Below are 14,840 nucleotides of genomic sequence, written 5' to 3'. Positions count from 1 at the left end.
TGATGATCCACTATTTTACTTTTACATTGCAGTTATAGAACATGTGATTATTATTATTAGGAGGGCCAGTCTTTCCATCTTTCCTCCAGCAGAGAGCAATATACATCTGAACATCCTTACATAACTGTCTCTACTGCCGCTAAGTGACACTGTCATGTATAATAATCAATATAGAAGTCACTTTACAGGGCGACATCAGTATCCAGAGAATGGACTTTTTGGTTGTGTTATCAAAGCCCATCAATGATAGAGCTCATGTGCAAACTCATTGTATCTGCATGTTAAAAGACATGAAAATTTACATCTTAATAAATAATGATCTGCTCGTTGACTGCACGTGTTGTTACACAACCTGCCACAGTAGAACTCTCTCGTGGTATGAAACAGTTTCAACAAGCAAAACAGTGTGTTTACATTTTTTTTATTTGTTTTAGTACAACAGTTCAAGTCAACTAGCCACTGTATCTATCGAGATGCCAAAGTGTATTGCTCGTTTGCACTCCATGTGTAGACCCCCTGTTCACTCATGTTCAAGATGGCATCCACCTCCACGTCTGGCATGTTAATTCACAGCTATACAGCAAGAAGTTATGTGCTTTGAAGACAACCTCATATTTTTACAAAAGCGAAGAATCAGCAGTGGCACAAAAACATGATCTGCAGGAGCAAACTAGCAGAATCTAAAGCTGCACTAAACACCATGTATAACAGCCGACGCCTTGATCAAACCTTGTGCTACTTTTTTTTTTCTTTTTTTAATATACAGTAAGTGCAGAGAACAGGTGTGGTTCACAGGGACATTTTTTCAAAATGCACTATGAAATAGGCAGGGATAAAAGACCTATGCATAGAAACATGCGTCCTCAAAAAGGATAAGTACACACTGCTAATTTTCAAAAAGGGCAGAAGCTGCACTGACAAGCTACATATCAAATGGAACAGACTCAACAAGTGGGGGACATGATCCACATGTTATAACCAGCGCAAGTACACTTATAGCAGGAGAGTTGAAAAATTCACAAAGTGGAACTCGGATTCATTTCAAAAAGGTGGGTAGTGAACACAACAAAAATACTGGCCGAACAAAAAATAAATCAATCTTTGGATACGTAAAAAACCCTGTACAATCCCCCAATTGCAACTCTCAGTCTTCAGTGCCCTCTTTGGTTTCCTTGTTCTTTCGCACTTCTTCCAACTTCTTGTCCTGTTGAAGAGCAGTAAAACAAAGGGTTAAGCTCCAACATCCCAGCTGAAGAACATGAGCATGCTCACACATCTAACATGAAATCAAACACTGACCTTCTCCTTGAATTTCTCATTCATCGCTGCCATAAGTGCTGTGCGGTTCTCTTTGTTAGCCTCCATCTTCTGATTGAGCTTCTCCTCTGCCATCTTACTGAAGTTGTTGTTCTCCTCCATAGCTTTCTGTAGCACCTCCTTTTCATGCTCACGCTTCTCAGCTAAGTGCTTCAGAACCTCGGCTTCATGATTCTGAAAAACAATAAAAAAAGATGTTGGCATCACAACATCCAACATATGCACTTAAATGCGAGGAACTGAATGTGTAAGAGGCTTTCTGATTTCAACAGTTCAAGGTTTAAAAGTGAGTATACACAATGAACGTTTGTACCTTGCGTCTCTCCTCTGCAGCGTCCAGCTTCCTCTGAATTTCCTCCAGCGACACATCCTTCTTCTTGGGGGCGGACAGGGGGAAGTCGCCCTTGGCATCTGGGGCGGGAGCAGCCAAGATGACCTCAAACGCCTGGCCAGAGGCCCGCTTGTCGAGCTCCTTGACCTGGATATCTGAGCACACACACACGCAAAAAAAAAAGGAAAAAAAAAAAAAAGGTAAAAACAATGCACTGAGGCACAACGAAACATTATGGAGCAATAATGTACGTTAAAATCTTAAGATAATTCACCTTCAGAGGCTGCCATGTTAAGAGTGCGCTGCAGGTCAATTTACCTAAAGGGGAAATATAAGAGAAGGTCAGATTGATGTGATTGTGATTCACTGTCTCTGATCAATTCATGTCAGCAGATGGCTTTAAACTTAGTGACCTCTAGTGGATGTTTTACACCACTCCCAATGCAACCACCCAACATACAAACAAGGCACAGTGACACCACCCTGTGGCCGTCTTCAGCACTGCAAGCAACCACCGCCCATCAACCACACAAAACGGTAACATGTTACACACCATTGTTTATCTTGTAGCTTGTGGCAGCAGCAGCGACAATCCGATCAAATCTGTGCGCAGTCGACCCGCTCCATCACCCCACAGGAGACAGGAGGGCTTTTCAGACGTCTGCCCACCGCCGCGTTAATTCTTACTGAACGACACAAGTCACATTTTGTTGAAACAAAAGGCTGTGAGCAGGGTGGGTACGGCTGGCAGTGCCAGGTGCAGACAGGCCTGCAGTCGGCCTGCTCAGCAGCAATATGCACCATCTGAAATGAGATTATTGAGCCATGAGCATATCCGGGGGGGAAAATGATCATCAGGGAGCACCTGTTCCTTGCACCATGTGTTTGAGCCGCAGGAGGGGGGGGGGGGGTGCACAACAGCAGACTACACACGCAAGGCGAGCTCCAGTAGATGCATGCTGGTGATATCATTTGAAATATAAAATGTGAAGAATCGTCTGCAGCTGTCATGGCATTTGGTCAAATGGTTAGTGAGACACTGATCACCAAGATCAAATGGTGCTGAGTGGAAAGACCCCTCCCCTGTTTGTTCTACCAACTAGCTAGTGTAGCTTTTGTGTGAGGGTTGCTTTGTTGCATAGTAGAATTGCAGAAATCTCATTTTAGTTTGGATTACGGTGAGGTTTGGTGGGTGCACACTTAACACGGGTGGCGTTTTACATTTTAGTTGACTGCACACTGGCTGTAACAATGTCCTGGCTGACAATAACCCCATCTTCCTCATCTGGACTGCTTTCTGTGAGCTTTGTGCTGTCATTAGCTCAGGCATAACAAGCAGCATCAAACAAAGGCGCGTTTGACGAGCAGCTGCAAACAAAGACCATCTGACGGCAGGTTGTTTCCACACACACACACAAAAAAATGTCGAATAAAAAGCTTTACGCACACACTGGTGCAGCTCACGGGTAAGGTTTGATAAGAGATGACAATGTGACTGCTGCCCACAAATTGACAGACATGAAAGAAGTCCTCAAAGTCCACCCCCGTCTGTGTCTCCGTCGGTGCCAACTGTGCCAGCGTCTCCTGCCATACAATAGGCTAACAGCCCGCCAACCAGCCCACAGAAAGTGAACAAACAACCGCCGCTTCTGTCTCGTTTTTCCGCTGAAATGACCCCAAACTGATAAAAAAAAAAAATACCCCGCGAGGTCGAAAATATCTAAAACATCCACCAGCAGCGTGCCTGTCTGCCACCTTAGAGGCCTCACGTGCAAACAAAAGCGACACACACCATTCACAACAAAAAAATTAACACTGTCCAAAAACACGACCTCCATTAAAATATTAAACTCAGCTGTGTGTCGTTACAACGTTACAAAATGGACGACACCAAATTAATCCCTGTGTAGTTGTGTCGGTTGTAAAGATGCTGTCTGTCACACCCACCTTCAACAAGCTCTGGATGCTGTGCTCCTCTCTCAAGCGGTTACCGCGAGCCCTCTGCTCGAGCGCACCGAGCGCACACATAAATGGACCAAAGCGAGTGCCGTCACGGAGATGGCGGCCGGTGATTGGTTCTCTGCGCGCTCCCAGATGCGTATGGGAGTTGTAGTTTTTGGGTGTTTTTGCGTTTAAACAATAAAATCCCACTATTCCACGAGTCAAAATCGATTAATAGTGTTTATTAATACAACTGACAGCAAACTGGGTGAGGCTGCAATCCGTGGTTGTACACTGAAAAGCAGTTTATAGGGAAAACTCAAAGTACGGCAACATTTAGGGCCACTGTGCCCTCTTTCAGTGGTTTCAGTCACTGCTCCACCCATTGCCCCAAATAGTGGATTTTGGAGGTTTCACCATCATAAATTGTTTTATTTTTAGCATTTAGATAACTAAAAATGATCCTGCCTGACCAGATACTAAAAAAATAAAATGAGGCAACAGTTTGCATCAGATTTTGTAGTTCTTCTAGCTTATATTTGTGCAGATGAAGCAAGATCAGTATTTGGCAATGAACTTTAATGGTGTAGTTGCTTGAGAAGATGGCCTGCATGGAAATCTAATTACACCTCCAGTTTCTGTTTAATGCTTTTTAATAATTGAGCACGCTGTCTTAATACTTTGGAAATCTCATTCTGCATTCAATACAGCATGAACTGTAAGAGCCAGGGCTGATCTGGTTCAGTGTGACCAACATCACCAACAGGTCCCTGTCATATTTTTTGGGGGTGGAGATTTGATGATTTTGGAACATTTACAAGTGACAGCCATAACATAACCCCGTAGTGTTGTGTGTCTATTCAAGAGACTCCTGTGATTCTGTGTTGAGTAATCCTAAATGCTATATCATAGGCAACTGGACTTGCTTGAGTTTCTTGAAGATGCTTCACCTCTCATCAAAGAGGCTCCTTCAGAACCAAAGGATTACCATGACCAGAATTGTACTATGAAGCAGGATTTGGAGCTAGTGAGGTAACTTCAGGGTTAACTCTGGTTTTTCAGTGTTATGAAGCTTGTTCTCTTTTTACTGGGATAAATCACTGTGTAGTATCAGAAGAACACTGAAGAATAAAGTATCCATGAACAAAAGTCTGTAGTCTCAGGTAAAAAAGCGTAGCCAGTATATCATTATAGGTCAGTAGAATCACTCCATTGTTCCAGTGCTCTGTTTCCACTGAGTTTAAAACACAGCTTCTGACAAACAGGTCATTTACACACATTAAACACATGATTTTAGCAGGATTGTAACTCATGCATAGTTTATTTCAGCCCGCAGTGATAGTGCTGCTACTTTTACACTCTGATTCCATCACTGCAGCTCAAAATAAGAAGACACCTGTGTGATGAGACTAAGGATAAAACATTTAATATTTTATTAATAAAAAAAATCCCAATACTGTTAGTTGGCTCCTGTTATTGTAAAGCAACGTGTCAGTCAAATAGACCTCATCAGTCCTTAACTAGGCTACTTTTCCACCCTTTACTTTGATAGCAGAAACAGTCTGGCATCACTTCAGAGTATTTTATGTGACATATTCAGAATAGTTTCATTTTCCAGCTACATATCAGAAAATATTCTATAGTAATGCCAAATACAGCCTAGTGACTCCTACACGTGATCGACGCCTCAACGGGGGGTTATTTTTGGATAGTGTTATCAGTGTTTCTACATTTTCCGTTATAAGATTAGAGTATTTGTGATATGTCACGCCCCTGACATTTTACTGTCTTGCAGTCACACTTCTAGTATCATTTCATCTCATATGATATGAAGCAGCCTACTTCATTCATGGTTCTGATGATGTCACTCGTAATTAACACCCCCGCCTCTTTCACATAACTTTCAGTCTTTCAATAATTGATAACTGGGAACTTAAAACTTAAAATGTTGGAAATGTTGGGGGTGGAGATTTGGGGATTTTGGATATCATATATAATATAAATACATTTAAAGCCGCTCAGATTTTTTTCTCAGTGTAAAACTGATTTTAACAAACAATTTTTTAACCAAATGATTCAATTTTTTTGTGGGAAAAACATCAAATTATCTTCAAAGCTGAGGATTTCTTTGTCTAGAGGAGATCTTAGAAGAAACATGGCAGCAAGAAAAAGTTAATTTCGGGATACAGGAGAAATCATCACTTTGAGACAGACATATTTCACAATGAAATGAAATCAAGTCATAAAAAAATATCCCATGAGCTTTTGAGACCTGAGTAAAATATATAGGCATGGCTTTCCATCTCAAAAAGGTGCTTCAAAAAGATCCCAACTTCCAAATAGACTCATGAAATTTTGTCTCCACCACCCAGTCTTTTAAATCTATTTTCTGACTCTGTAGAATAATTCTGTAAACTGCAACCATAGTCGCTCTGACAACTCAAATATACATATTTTGATATCTGATATTTAACATCTTTCCCCTAGTAAATAATCCAGTGGTTTTAGACGTTCAAGCAGTCACTGACAACTGACAGCAAGTGGAGTTCAAGACTGGACGAGACCACTCTTGAAACAAGCATCCACCATAGTAATGTGTCTCTGATCCCAACCAGTTCAGACAGTGACCTCCGACACTTCTCAGGGGTGGGTAAAGAAGGACAGGGTGTCGATAGTAAAAATATAATCAGATAAATGTTATCTTACAAGGTAAGCGGCAATAAGTGGAGAAAGTAGGAAGGGGACCAGCAACGCTACCTGGGGTAATTACACCCCAGGAAGTACGTTTTCAAAATTAAAATGAAGAATAGGGCACACAGGCTCGTTACTGACCCAACGACAGAGACGTGAGGTCAAAATAAACCAAATTTTTTATTGAATTTATCAAAAATGAGCAAATAAGCAAGAATGAGAGCTACTGGGGAAAAAACATTCATTCAAACACAAAGACCAATCAGGGGGAATTAAAATACGGTTGCTGTTACTGTTAAAAATACTGTTACTATTACAGTTAGCGTAAAAGAGTCTTGATCCAAAATCTACACTGAGGAGTGCCCAGGGTGCCACTACCCATTCACCTCAGGTGCAACACTCACAGCAACATACTGCACCAACACCGGATCACATGTTGTGCGCAGATAATGGATCAGAGCCAAGCTAAAAACAAAAGGCAAGCAACTGAGTACACAGGGTTAAAAGCACTGACATGTCTAAAGGAAATCTACTACATACCTGTTAACAACCAGCCGCACCAGGGAAGAGGACAGGAGCCAACGGTATGTGCGCAGCCACCAAGGGCCTTATATAATCTAGCACTAATGAGGGGTGTGGTTGGGGGAGGAGGCAGGCCTAGCACTAAATGCCTGAAACACACTGCATGAAAGGAGCACCCCACCACGCTTACATTAAAATTCTTGTATGTAAACTGTGACATAATCGTAGGTGACAAATTCAAAACTGGACCATAATTAAGAGCTTTAACAAAATGATAACATGCTGCTGTGTGCCCACTGTTTGAGTCTCCATTCCTGGCTTAATGTCAGACGGAGACATGCAGACAGCAGAAAGCCCTTCTGTGCTGAGGAATCTATTGGGAGAAATCTGCAGCAGCCCACTGTTTCTATTCTGCTGATACATGCCAATGACATCAGCACACGCAGCCTTTACTGTGGAAGTTCACAAAGCTGATTTAGCAATAACAATTGGTGCATGATTTAAGGGCAGTGCTGCTGCATGTGGAGGACCGACACGCTGGACACATCTGTGTTAGAGACGCTGTGCAGCCCAACCTGTCACAGGCATTTCACCTTGAATGCTTAAAGTGAGAAGGTCAGAGTTACAAGACGTCAGGGGGTGAAGGGGCCACATGACAGTCAAAAATTGCATCCTTGGGGGAAAAGGCTGAATGTCATTTCCAAGTGAGATGACAGTCGCCCCTTCAAGGACTGGCAGGATGTGGGAGCAAAGCTAATATTGAATTTGTGACAGTGAGAGAGCAAATTCACCTTTGAATTTCTGCTTCTTCACCTCGACAATCTAAGCATTAACGCCTCAAAATACCAGATAACACAGTATCGGCTGAAAAAAATTGGCTACACCAGTGCTTCAGAGAAGGAGTCATATTTAGGTTAGCTTTTGTTATTCCTGCTATCATCCCTTCCTTTATTTGTCTTTAATCTGACAGATATTGTGTCAGTAGCAGGATCCAACCCTGTATTTGAAGTGTTTTGTTTACAGGAAACCAGATCTTTGTCCCTCTTAGTTAAAATCATAGACTGCATGAAATAATGGATGTAGCCAATGTGGCACTCCAGTTTTGAAGCCTTGAGTTTGTCGTGGTGGCTGTCACTATCTTGGATTTGGGAGCCAGAAGTGACCATATTTGGACAGAAGGGTTGAGCTAACCCTAATGCTAGCTGCTAGCTTGGTAAGCCTGGTGCATTTACAGCTATGGTTCACTGTGATAATCCTAATGGTAATATCCGCTTGCAAAAAAACAGAATTAAAACCATTCAAACAAAGTGTACTTACCGAAAAACTGAACATCTTGATGGTTCAGAGGGTCTTTTAGTACAGCCAAACTCTAAACAAGACTCCTTTTTTAACGTTACAATTAATTTTCATGAGCTGAAAACACCCTAAAGTAGCCACAGCTACAGCTATGAGATAGAGGAGGTAGAATTAGTTGTCCACTAATCGGACGATCTGCAGTTCGATCCCCATCTTCTCCAGTCTGCATGTCAAAGTATCCTTAGGCAAGATACTGAACCCCATATTGCTCTCGATGGCTGTTCCATCAGTGTGCGAGTGTGTTAAAGCTGTGTAGCAGGTGGTACTTTGTACGGTAGCCTTGGCCATCAGTGTGTGAATGTGTCTGTGAATGGGTGAATGTGACTCATAGTGTGAAAAGTGCTTTGAGTGGTCGGAAGACTAGAAAGGTGCTATACAAGCGCAAGTCCATTTACCATCTGTGCTCATAGGCTTCTCTGTGAATCTGGTGTTACGCCATGGTTACAATCCCTAACAAACACTTCTCAATGGACAGCATCCACCTGTCACTCAAAGCAGCCACGCCCTTAATTATGCATGACATTAAGACTTAATAACATTTAACAGGTGAGTTATAGCAAAATTCACCCCCCATACATTTGTCATGGACAGGGAAATGAGCTACAGAGATCAGAACAGTCTTTAAACATGTTTATTTCTACTGTAGAGTTGAGCATTTTAAGACAGAGGTCCATGGGGATTGACCATGAATGTATAAAGAGAAGTGGATACAGCATTGGAGGCATGGTTCCTTTTATCCCTATAAAAGTTGCTGAGGGGTGAGTGAAGCCAAAGAAGTCTGACTTCCCGGGTATAAAGTTACCCAGATTGTCCGCATTATTGGGTCCATAGAGCAAGAGACTTCACAGGCAAAGCAGCTAACTTCCAGTTTAGCCCTCCACTAACCTAGATGGAGATAAAATGAGATAAAACATGCAGCTGTTCCGACTTTTGAAATGTTAAGTTACTGAATGGATCAAATCCAGATTGTGGCAGGAGTCATTTTGCAGGGGCTGTGGTCGTTAAAGAAAAATCTATCAACTGATTAAGACTTGTCTCTTTCCCAGTGTAAGTCTATGAGAAATATCAACACGACGGACCTGTAAATTGTCATCGCATGGTTTGGCCACTATGTCAAACTGGCTTTCAAATCCAGTGCCCTTCCTGAAGGCCTGGAATCAACTCGTTCTTGGAGCTAGCATCAAGTGGCCATTCGAGGAACTGCAGTTTTTGGCACGTCCACTTTAGCTTCATTTTTCAGCCATGCAGGTTGCCACTTGGATAAAATGTTCTGTTTCTTTTAATCTATTTAAATTATCAAATTACCTCATGTACCGCTGCTGTTTTCTTAATGTATTTAGGGTCAGATCTAATCGAATATTAAACAGTGGTTTTAAGTGATATCTCAGCATCTCTTTGGCTCCTGGTCCATGATTTCATGTGGTTCTCCAATGGCCAGGCGTTATGTAAATGGAAATACTTGGACTGAATTCAACTTCAATCGACCCAGCTCAGACTATTTGATTTCAGACTATTTTTAGCTCATCATTATTCTGACAACAGGAGGAGCAGATCGGCGTTTGTTCAGTGACAGAGATGCTGAGCTGAAAATATTTGTAACCACAGGGCTGGTTAGATCTATTTTTACTGTTGCCATGTGGATGTCATTTCATCTTGTGATTTAGGCCACCGATTTATATTTTTGTTGAAGGCAGAGTTTCAGCGCAGAGAGTTAGAGAGAGATCAGTCCATGCTGCACACTGGAGGCATGTATAGCATCCTCTCTTCCATCAGGTCACTGAGGTTAGCTCTGGCTGGACTGATCAGATGGTTACAGACAGACTGATTCAGTCTCACTTTACAGTAGCAGAGTCACCAACAGGGTCGCATGGTTTCACAGTCTGAAAGGAAACATAATTACTCACATCAACACTCAGATGTGATACTTCATTCCCCAAAGGTCACTGGCACAAATCCCCAGGGTCTGGGCTAGAAAATTGAAAGAATAACACACTCTCACAGATAAGAGGCAAGGTGCCTTTGAGCACAGACACCACTGTTAATGCAGTGGCTACTGCTGCAGTGGTCAACGATATCAGAGTGCAGTTGTTTACCAGGCAAATTCTTGTGAGACTGTATTGACTTTATAAATGTAATGCACATATTTCTGAAAAGAAAGTAGAAAGAAATTAGTTCCTAGATGTCACTGCTCACAATAAGGTCAGTGGATTATTTTGAGTAATGATATCTGGAAAGCAGAAAAGCAGATATCTCCAGCACTCAGCAACTTACATCAAAAAAATCTTCAATAATAAATAGCACTTTAGTTAAGAGGGAAAATATATATTTTGATTTTTGGGGTAAACTGACTGATTTTAAGTATACAAATTTTCATGTAAGCTCCCATCGGATGATCTTCATCAGCATAATGTGAATGTTTTAACTAAGAGGGACTAAGACCATGATGCAAAAACCAGTTGCTCTTAAAGGGCCAGTGTGTAAAATGGGTTGAAAACAGTGACATCAGTGGTCAAATTCTAGATTGCAGGGCTTCACTCGCTCACCCCTCCCGTCGGGTAAATGACGGTGGCCTCGTAAGGACAAAAAGCCTTGCACAGACACGAGTTTTTCAGGAGTAGGTCTATGTAGCGACGAGGTGAATATTTATTTAGAAATCTAGACCATGTTACAATATTGTAATGAATCCCTCTCGAGCAGGAGACCAGAGGAGCGTTCGGGAAAAAGGCCAGTTTATTTGAGCACTTCAAAAACTCCAGTAACACTCCAGAGGGTAAAAGACTCCGTCCCAAACTCTGACTCTTCTGGCGTAACACACACACTTCATACACACATACTCGTTTACCATACCGACTGGGGACCCCCCCTCCCCCCTCTGCTCCACCAATCTCCAGCCCGCACACTGACTGACAGCGTAGCCGGTAAACAGAGCTCAGCTGTTTATTTAGCCTAGCGATATCTCCGGACTATAGTAGCTGCAATGGACGACTTTGAACGTGATTTTGAAGAGTTTCTTGTAGCGGAAACAGACCCAGAGCCATATCTGTTTGAGCCGGAGGACACAGATGAGGAATTCCATGTGTTTGATGCTGAGCGGGTGAGAGGAGAGGCTGAATCCTCCGCTCCCATTTTGCTGCACAGAATGGGATTCGGTGCTACCATCGTTGGGGAGATATATCATCAGGAGGAAAAGCGCCGCAGAGAGTGCATCACAAGGAGTGAAGTTGCGTCTTCTTTTCCTCGCAGATGACGGTTCGGGTTCATTCTCTCCTGTTGCGTGGTAAGTGAGGTCCATTCGCAAACTTTATAACTAAAAAAACTTTTCACTACTCTCTATCGACAAACTACTGACACTCTCTGCTGTTTCCTCCTCCTTCTTCCTTCCTTCCGCTGTCTTCGTTGGTTTATTTATACACACGAAACGCATTCTCTGACTGGCTGGATTGTCTGCTCGGTCTGCCTTACATACATGGCAGCGCAAGATGGCAACCTCTCTAAAGCAAGGCCCTTGCTATATATATATATATATATATATATATATATAAGCATAATTATAAGGCTACGAAAACCAAACGAATTTTATTTTATAGCGATTATACACTTGTATAAACATATTAATGGGTAGAATATTCAGATTCAGATTCAGATTTGACAATAAACCATGCCAAATATTACACACTGGCCCTTTAATATTTAGGAAATTGTAACCAGCTAATTTTTTGGTATCGTTGCTCAATAAATGCCCTGAATAACTGACAGGTACGTTTAATCAAATAACACTCTCACTCACCCCTGTGTTGCCATGCCAACCTGTCACTAGTTGACTATTTTAAGAAGTCAATTTGAGCTTGAACAATGAGTCAGTTAATCGATTAATTGCACAAAAGACAACAATTTTAAAAAAACGAGTTATAGTTTTAGGTCATGTTTTATGTCCTTATATGCCTTAATTAGACAGCCAGTATGAATGAATGCATTTTGGGTCTTTAAAGCAGCAGAAGATTCAGGTTTTAGGGTGACCCACATTTATTATCTCTTCTCTTTTTTAAATGGCATACTTGGATGTTGATATAATTATGATTTTACATGACAGCATGCAGGACATTGAGATATCATCATGATCTGTTGGTGTGATTATTGCCAGTGGCGTAGTTGTAGTTGATGAGGTGGTTGTACTAGATGTGTAGGATACCGACAAGGAAGTAGGTAAATCCTTCTATATATTCCAATGGTGTTTTGACTGATTAGGTGTACTGTCAACAAACAGAAAAAGAGGTGGGTATACCCTGTATACCTGCGTTTACCCTCCACTACACCACTGATTATTACAGTTTAATTTTCATAATGAAGAGTAACATACTTATACATAATAAGATACAACAAAATAAAAGTTTTGCACAAAAAAACTTAGCTAGCTTAGCTACCTCTGGGTTCTATAGCTAACTTCCCCGTTCAAGACAACTGTACGGGGTTGAATTTTTATATAACTCACCTGTTAACAAGACTTAAAGTTAGGCATAATTAAGGGTGTGGCCACTTTAAACGTGCTGTACGTAAGAATGTGGCCAAAACGGTTACTGCACTCAAATTCAAAATACTGCCGTGAGTCGTGTCCGCCTAACAGTGCTGCCGGGATACAGCTGAGGAGGTACTATGTACCAGGACACTGCTAACGCTGCTTGCCGTGCTGCTAACATTTGTTTCTCAAAAAAATCAGTCAGGTCAATGACCCACCTGCACATGGGCTACAATGTATGATCGAAAATGAATAACAGTTGAAAGAATTCCAAATGTCCATCCCCGTCTAGCCATGATGCTAGTTAGCCAACTTTGGCAAAAGCTTACCTGTTGAGGAGAAGAGTAGCCACTTCGACATCTGATTTCAAATACTTCTCCGCTTTCAACCGTCTCCACCTTTCACAATCATCTCCTATATAGACCCTCGCTTTACCTCGAGTTTTGTCTTGGCGTTTTTGGGAATCATAACGAGGTCGTTTGGGTTTAGTTGCACCGTCAGCCATTGTAGCTCAGTCGTAACTGTAACCGATGCTGAGACTCTACTGACTGCGTGACTGGTAAATGGCGGTGGGTGGCGCAACAGGCCAAAACACAAATTCAAAACATAAACATGATTTGTAGATCATATAAAAAAAATTTTAAATGCGAATATTCTGGCTGTACTGTTGTTGTCGGTGAGATCAGTATGTTATATTAACATTATTCCTTATTCTTTGTGACATATTAGGATGATTTTACGACTATTTGCTTTAGATTTCTTACATATAGCTCCTTTAAGTAACAAGTGGTACAGTCCGTTGACAAGTTGCTACCACAGTGACAACGTTGGTTAGGTTACGTAACTATAGCTCAACCCCAGATTCACAGAATCAAGGCTTTGCTGTCACTATTTTGGTGTGTTTTCATGTAATAAATCTCAACTGTAATGTTTTGGTTGTTTAAAGAATCTTGTTCAGTGTTTGTTTGTACTAAAAGACCCTCTAAGGAGTTTTTTTTTTTTTTTTTTTGTAATGGCAAGTACATTTTGTTTTAATGGTTTTTAGCCCGTTTTATTGTTTTAACATGGGCACTGTTAAAGTTAACCATAGCTGTAAATGCACCATGCTAACCATGCTAGCATATAGCGTTATGGTTAGCTTCACCCTCTCTTCCAAATATGGTCACTTCTTGCTCCAAAAATCCAAGATGGAAATTGGCAAAATGCCAGACTCAAGGCCAGCAGTTGACATCACAGTAGCTACGTTCATTATTTCATTCAGTCGAAATGTTTCCTCTTGTTTCAAATCTTTATGCTAAGCTACGCTAACTGTCTCCTGGCTGTAGCCTTATATTAACTGTACATGAGGCACTTTGCAAAAAAGCAAATAAGACTGATATGTGAAAACGTCATTCCTGTTCCATTCTTACAGTACCTTGCTCCACTCAGCCATGTCTGACACTGCTGTCATGCACAATTATTCACAACAGCGTGCTAGGTGTCGTGTAGCATTTTACACCTATCATTAGAAGTGTGCAGCATCCTGTGGGTTCAGTCCCAGTCGGCTCAGTGTGGCTGAGCTGCTCTGGCCTGGTGAAGAGGAGCAGATGGTGTTCACGGCCTGCCAGCATCAGTCCTCCCCACTAACTGGATCTGTGGTGCTTCACAGGACAAAGACGGGCGAATGAGAGCCCGAGACGGAGAGCCGGGGAGGACAGGGGGAGGCACCGGGGGGCTGTCTGTCAGCATGGTCCAGTGGCAGCACCAGCCAAAATTTGCAGATGTGCGTATTTGTGTGTGTGGAGGAGGATTTGGGTCTCAGTAAAGAATCATCTGTGTCTGGGGGAGTGAGGTTCGAGACGTTGTGTGTGTGTGTGTGTGTGTGTGTGTGTGTGTGTGTGTGTGTGTGTGTGTGTGTGTTTGTGCTGCTGATTATCTTTTCATACATTCAGCCTTGTGGCGAAGATTGAAGAAGTCACTTTTAGTATTCAGGTCATTGCTTTGATTTAGCAAATTTGTTTACCCATTAGCATTTTCAATGAGTTTCCAACAAAACATCTTCTGTCCCTCACTTTTACAAAAACAGCCTGTCAGAAATGATTCATGGTCCAGTGTGATCACTGGGGAGTAAAATCTGCTTGCTCATAGGTTGTGATTTTTCCTTCAAATATTTAGATCTAGTTTATTTGT

General features: G+C 41.8%; 1 protein-coding gene across 1 annotated transcript; it reads right to left on the bottom strand.

Moving 5' to 3' along the window:
* Positions 1-404: 404 nt before the first annotated feature.
* On the bottom strand, positions 405-3,719 carry LOC125905010 (stathmin-like). Its single transcript, XM_049602762.1, has 5 exons — positions 3,596-3,719; positions 1,923-1,966; positions 1,631-1,803; positions 1,300-1,491; positions 405-1,204 (listed from the first exon to the last, which is right to left on the bottom strand). The coding sequence occupies exons 2-5, from the start codon at positions 1,936-1,938 to the stop codon at positions 1,145-1,147; spliced, it is 441 nt and encodes a 146-aa protein (XP_049458719.1). The 5' UTR covers positions 1,939-1,966; positions 3,596-3,719; the 3' UTR covers positions 405-1,144.
* Between the last annotated feature and the right edge of the window lie 11,121 nt (positions 3,720-14,840).

This window comes from Epinephelus fuscoguttatus, linkage group LG17 (assembly GCF_011397635.1).
Source record: "Epinephelus fuscoguttatus linkage group LG17, E.fuscoguttatus.final_Chr_v1".
In the NCBI taxonomy this organism is placed as follows: domain Eukaryota; kingdom Metazoa; phylum Chordata; class Actinopteri; order Perciformes; family Serranidae; genus Epinephelus; species Epinephelus fuscoguttatus.
Note: the sequence above shows the minus strand (reverse complement) of the source record. Positions and strands in the feature narration are given on the sequence as shown.

Bases quoted from the DNA above. Each gene is read 5' to 3' on its own strand.
- LOC125905010 (XM_049602762.1), bottom strand. The intron at 1,492-1,630 runs GTACAAACGTTC...ATTGTTTTTCAG, and splicing joins CTGCAGAGGAGAGACGCAAG to AATCATGAAGCCGAGGTTCT. The intron at 1,205-1,299 runs GTCAGTGTTTGA...GCTCTTCAACAG, and splicing joins ATGAGAAATTCAAGGAGAAG to GACAAGAAGTTGGAAGAAGT.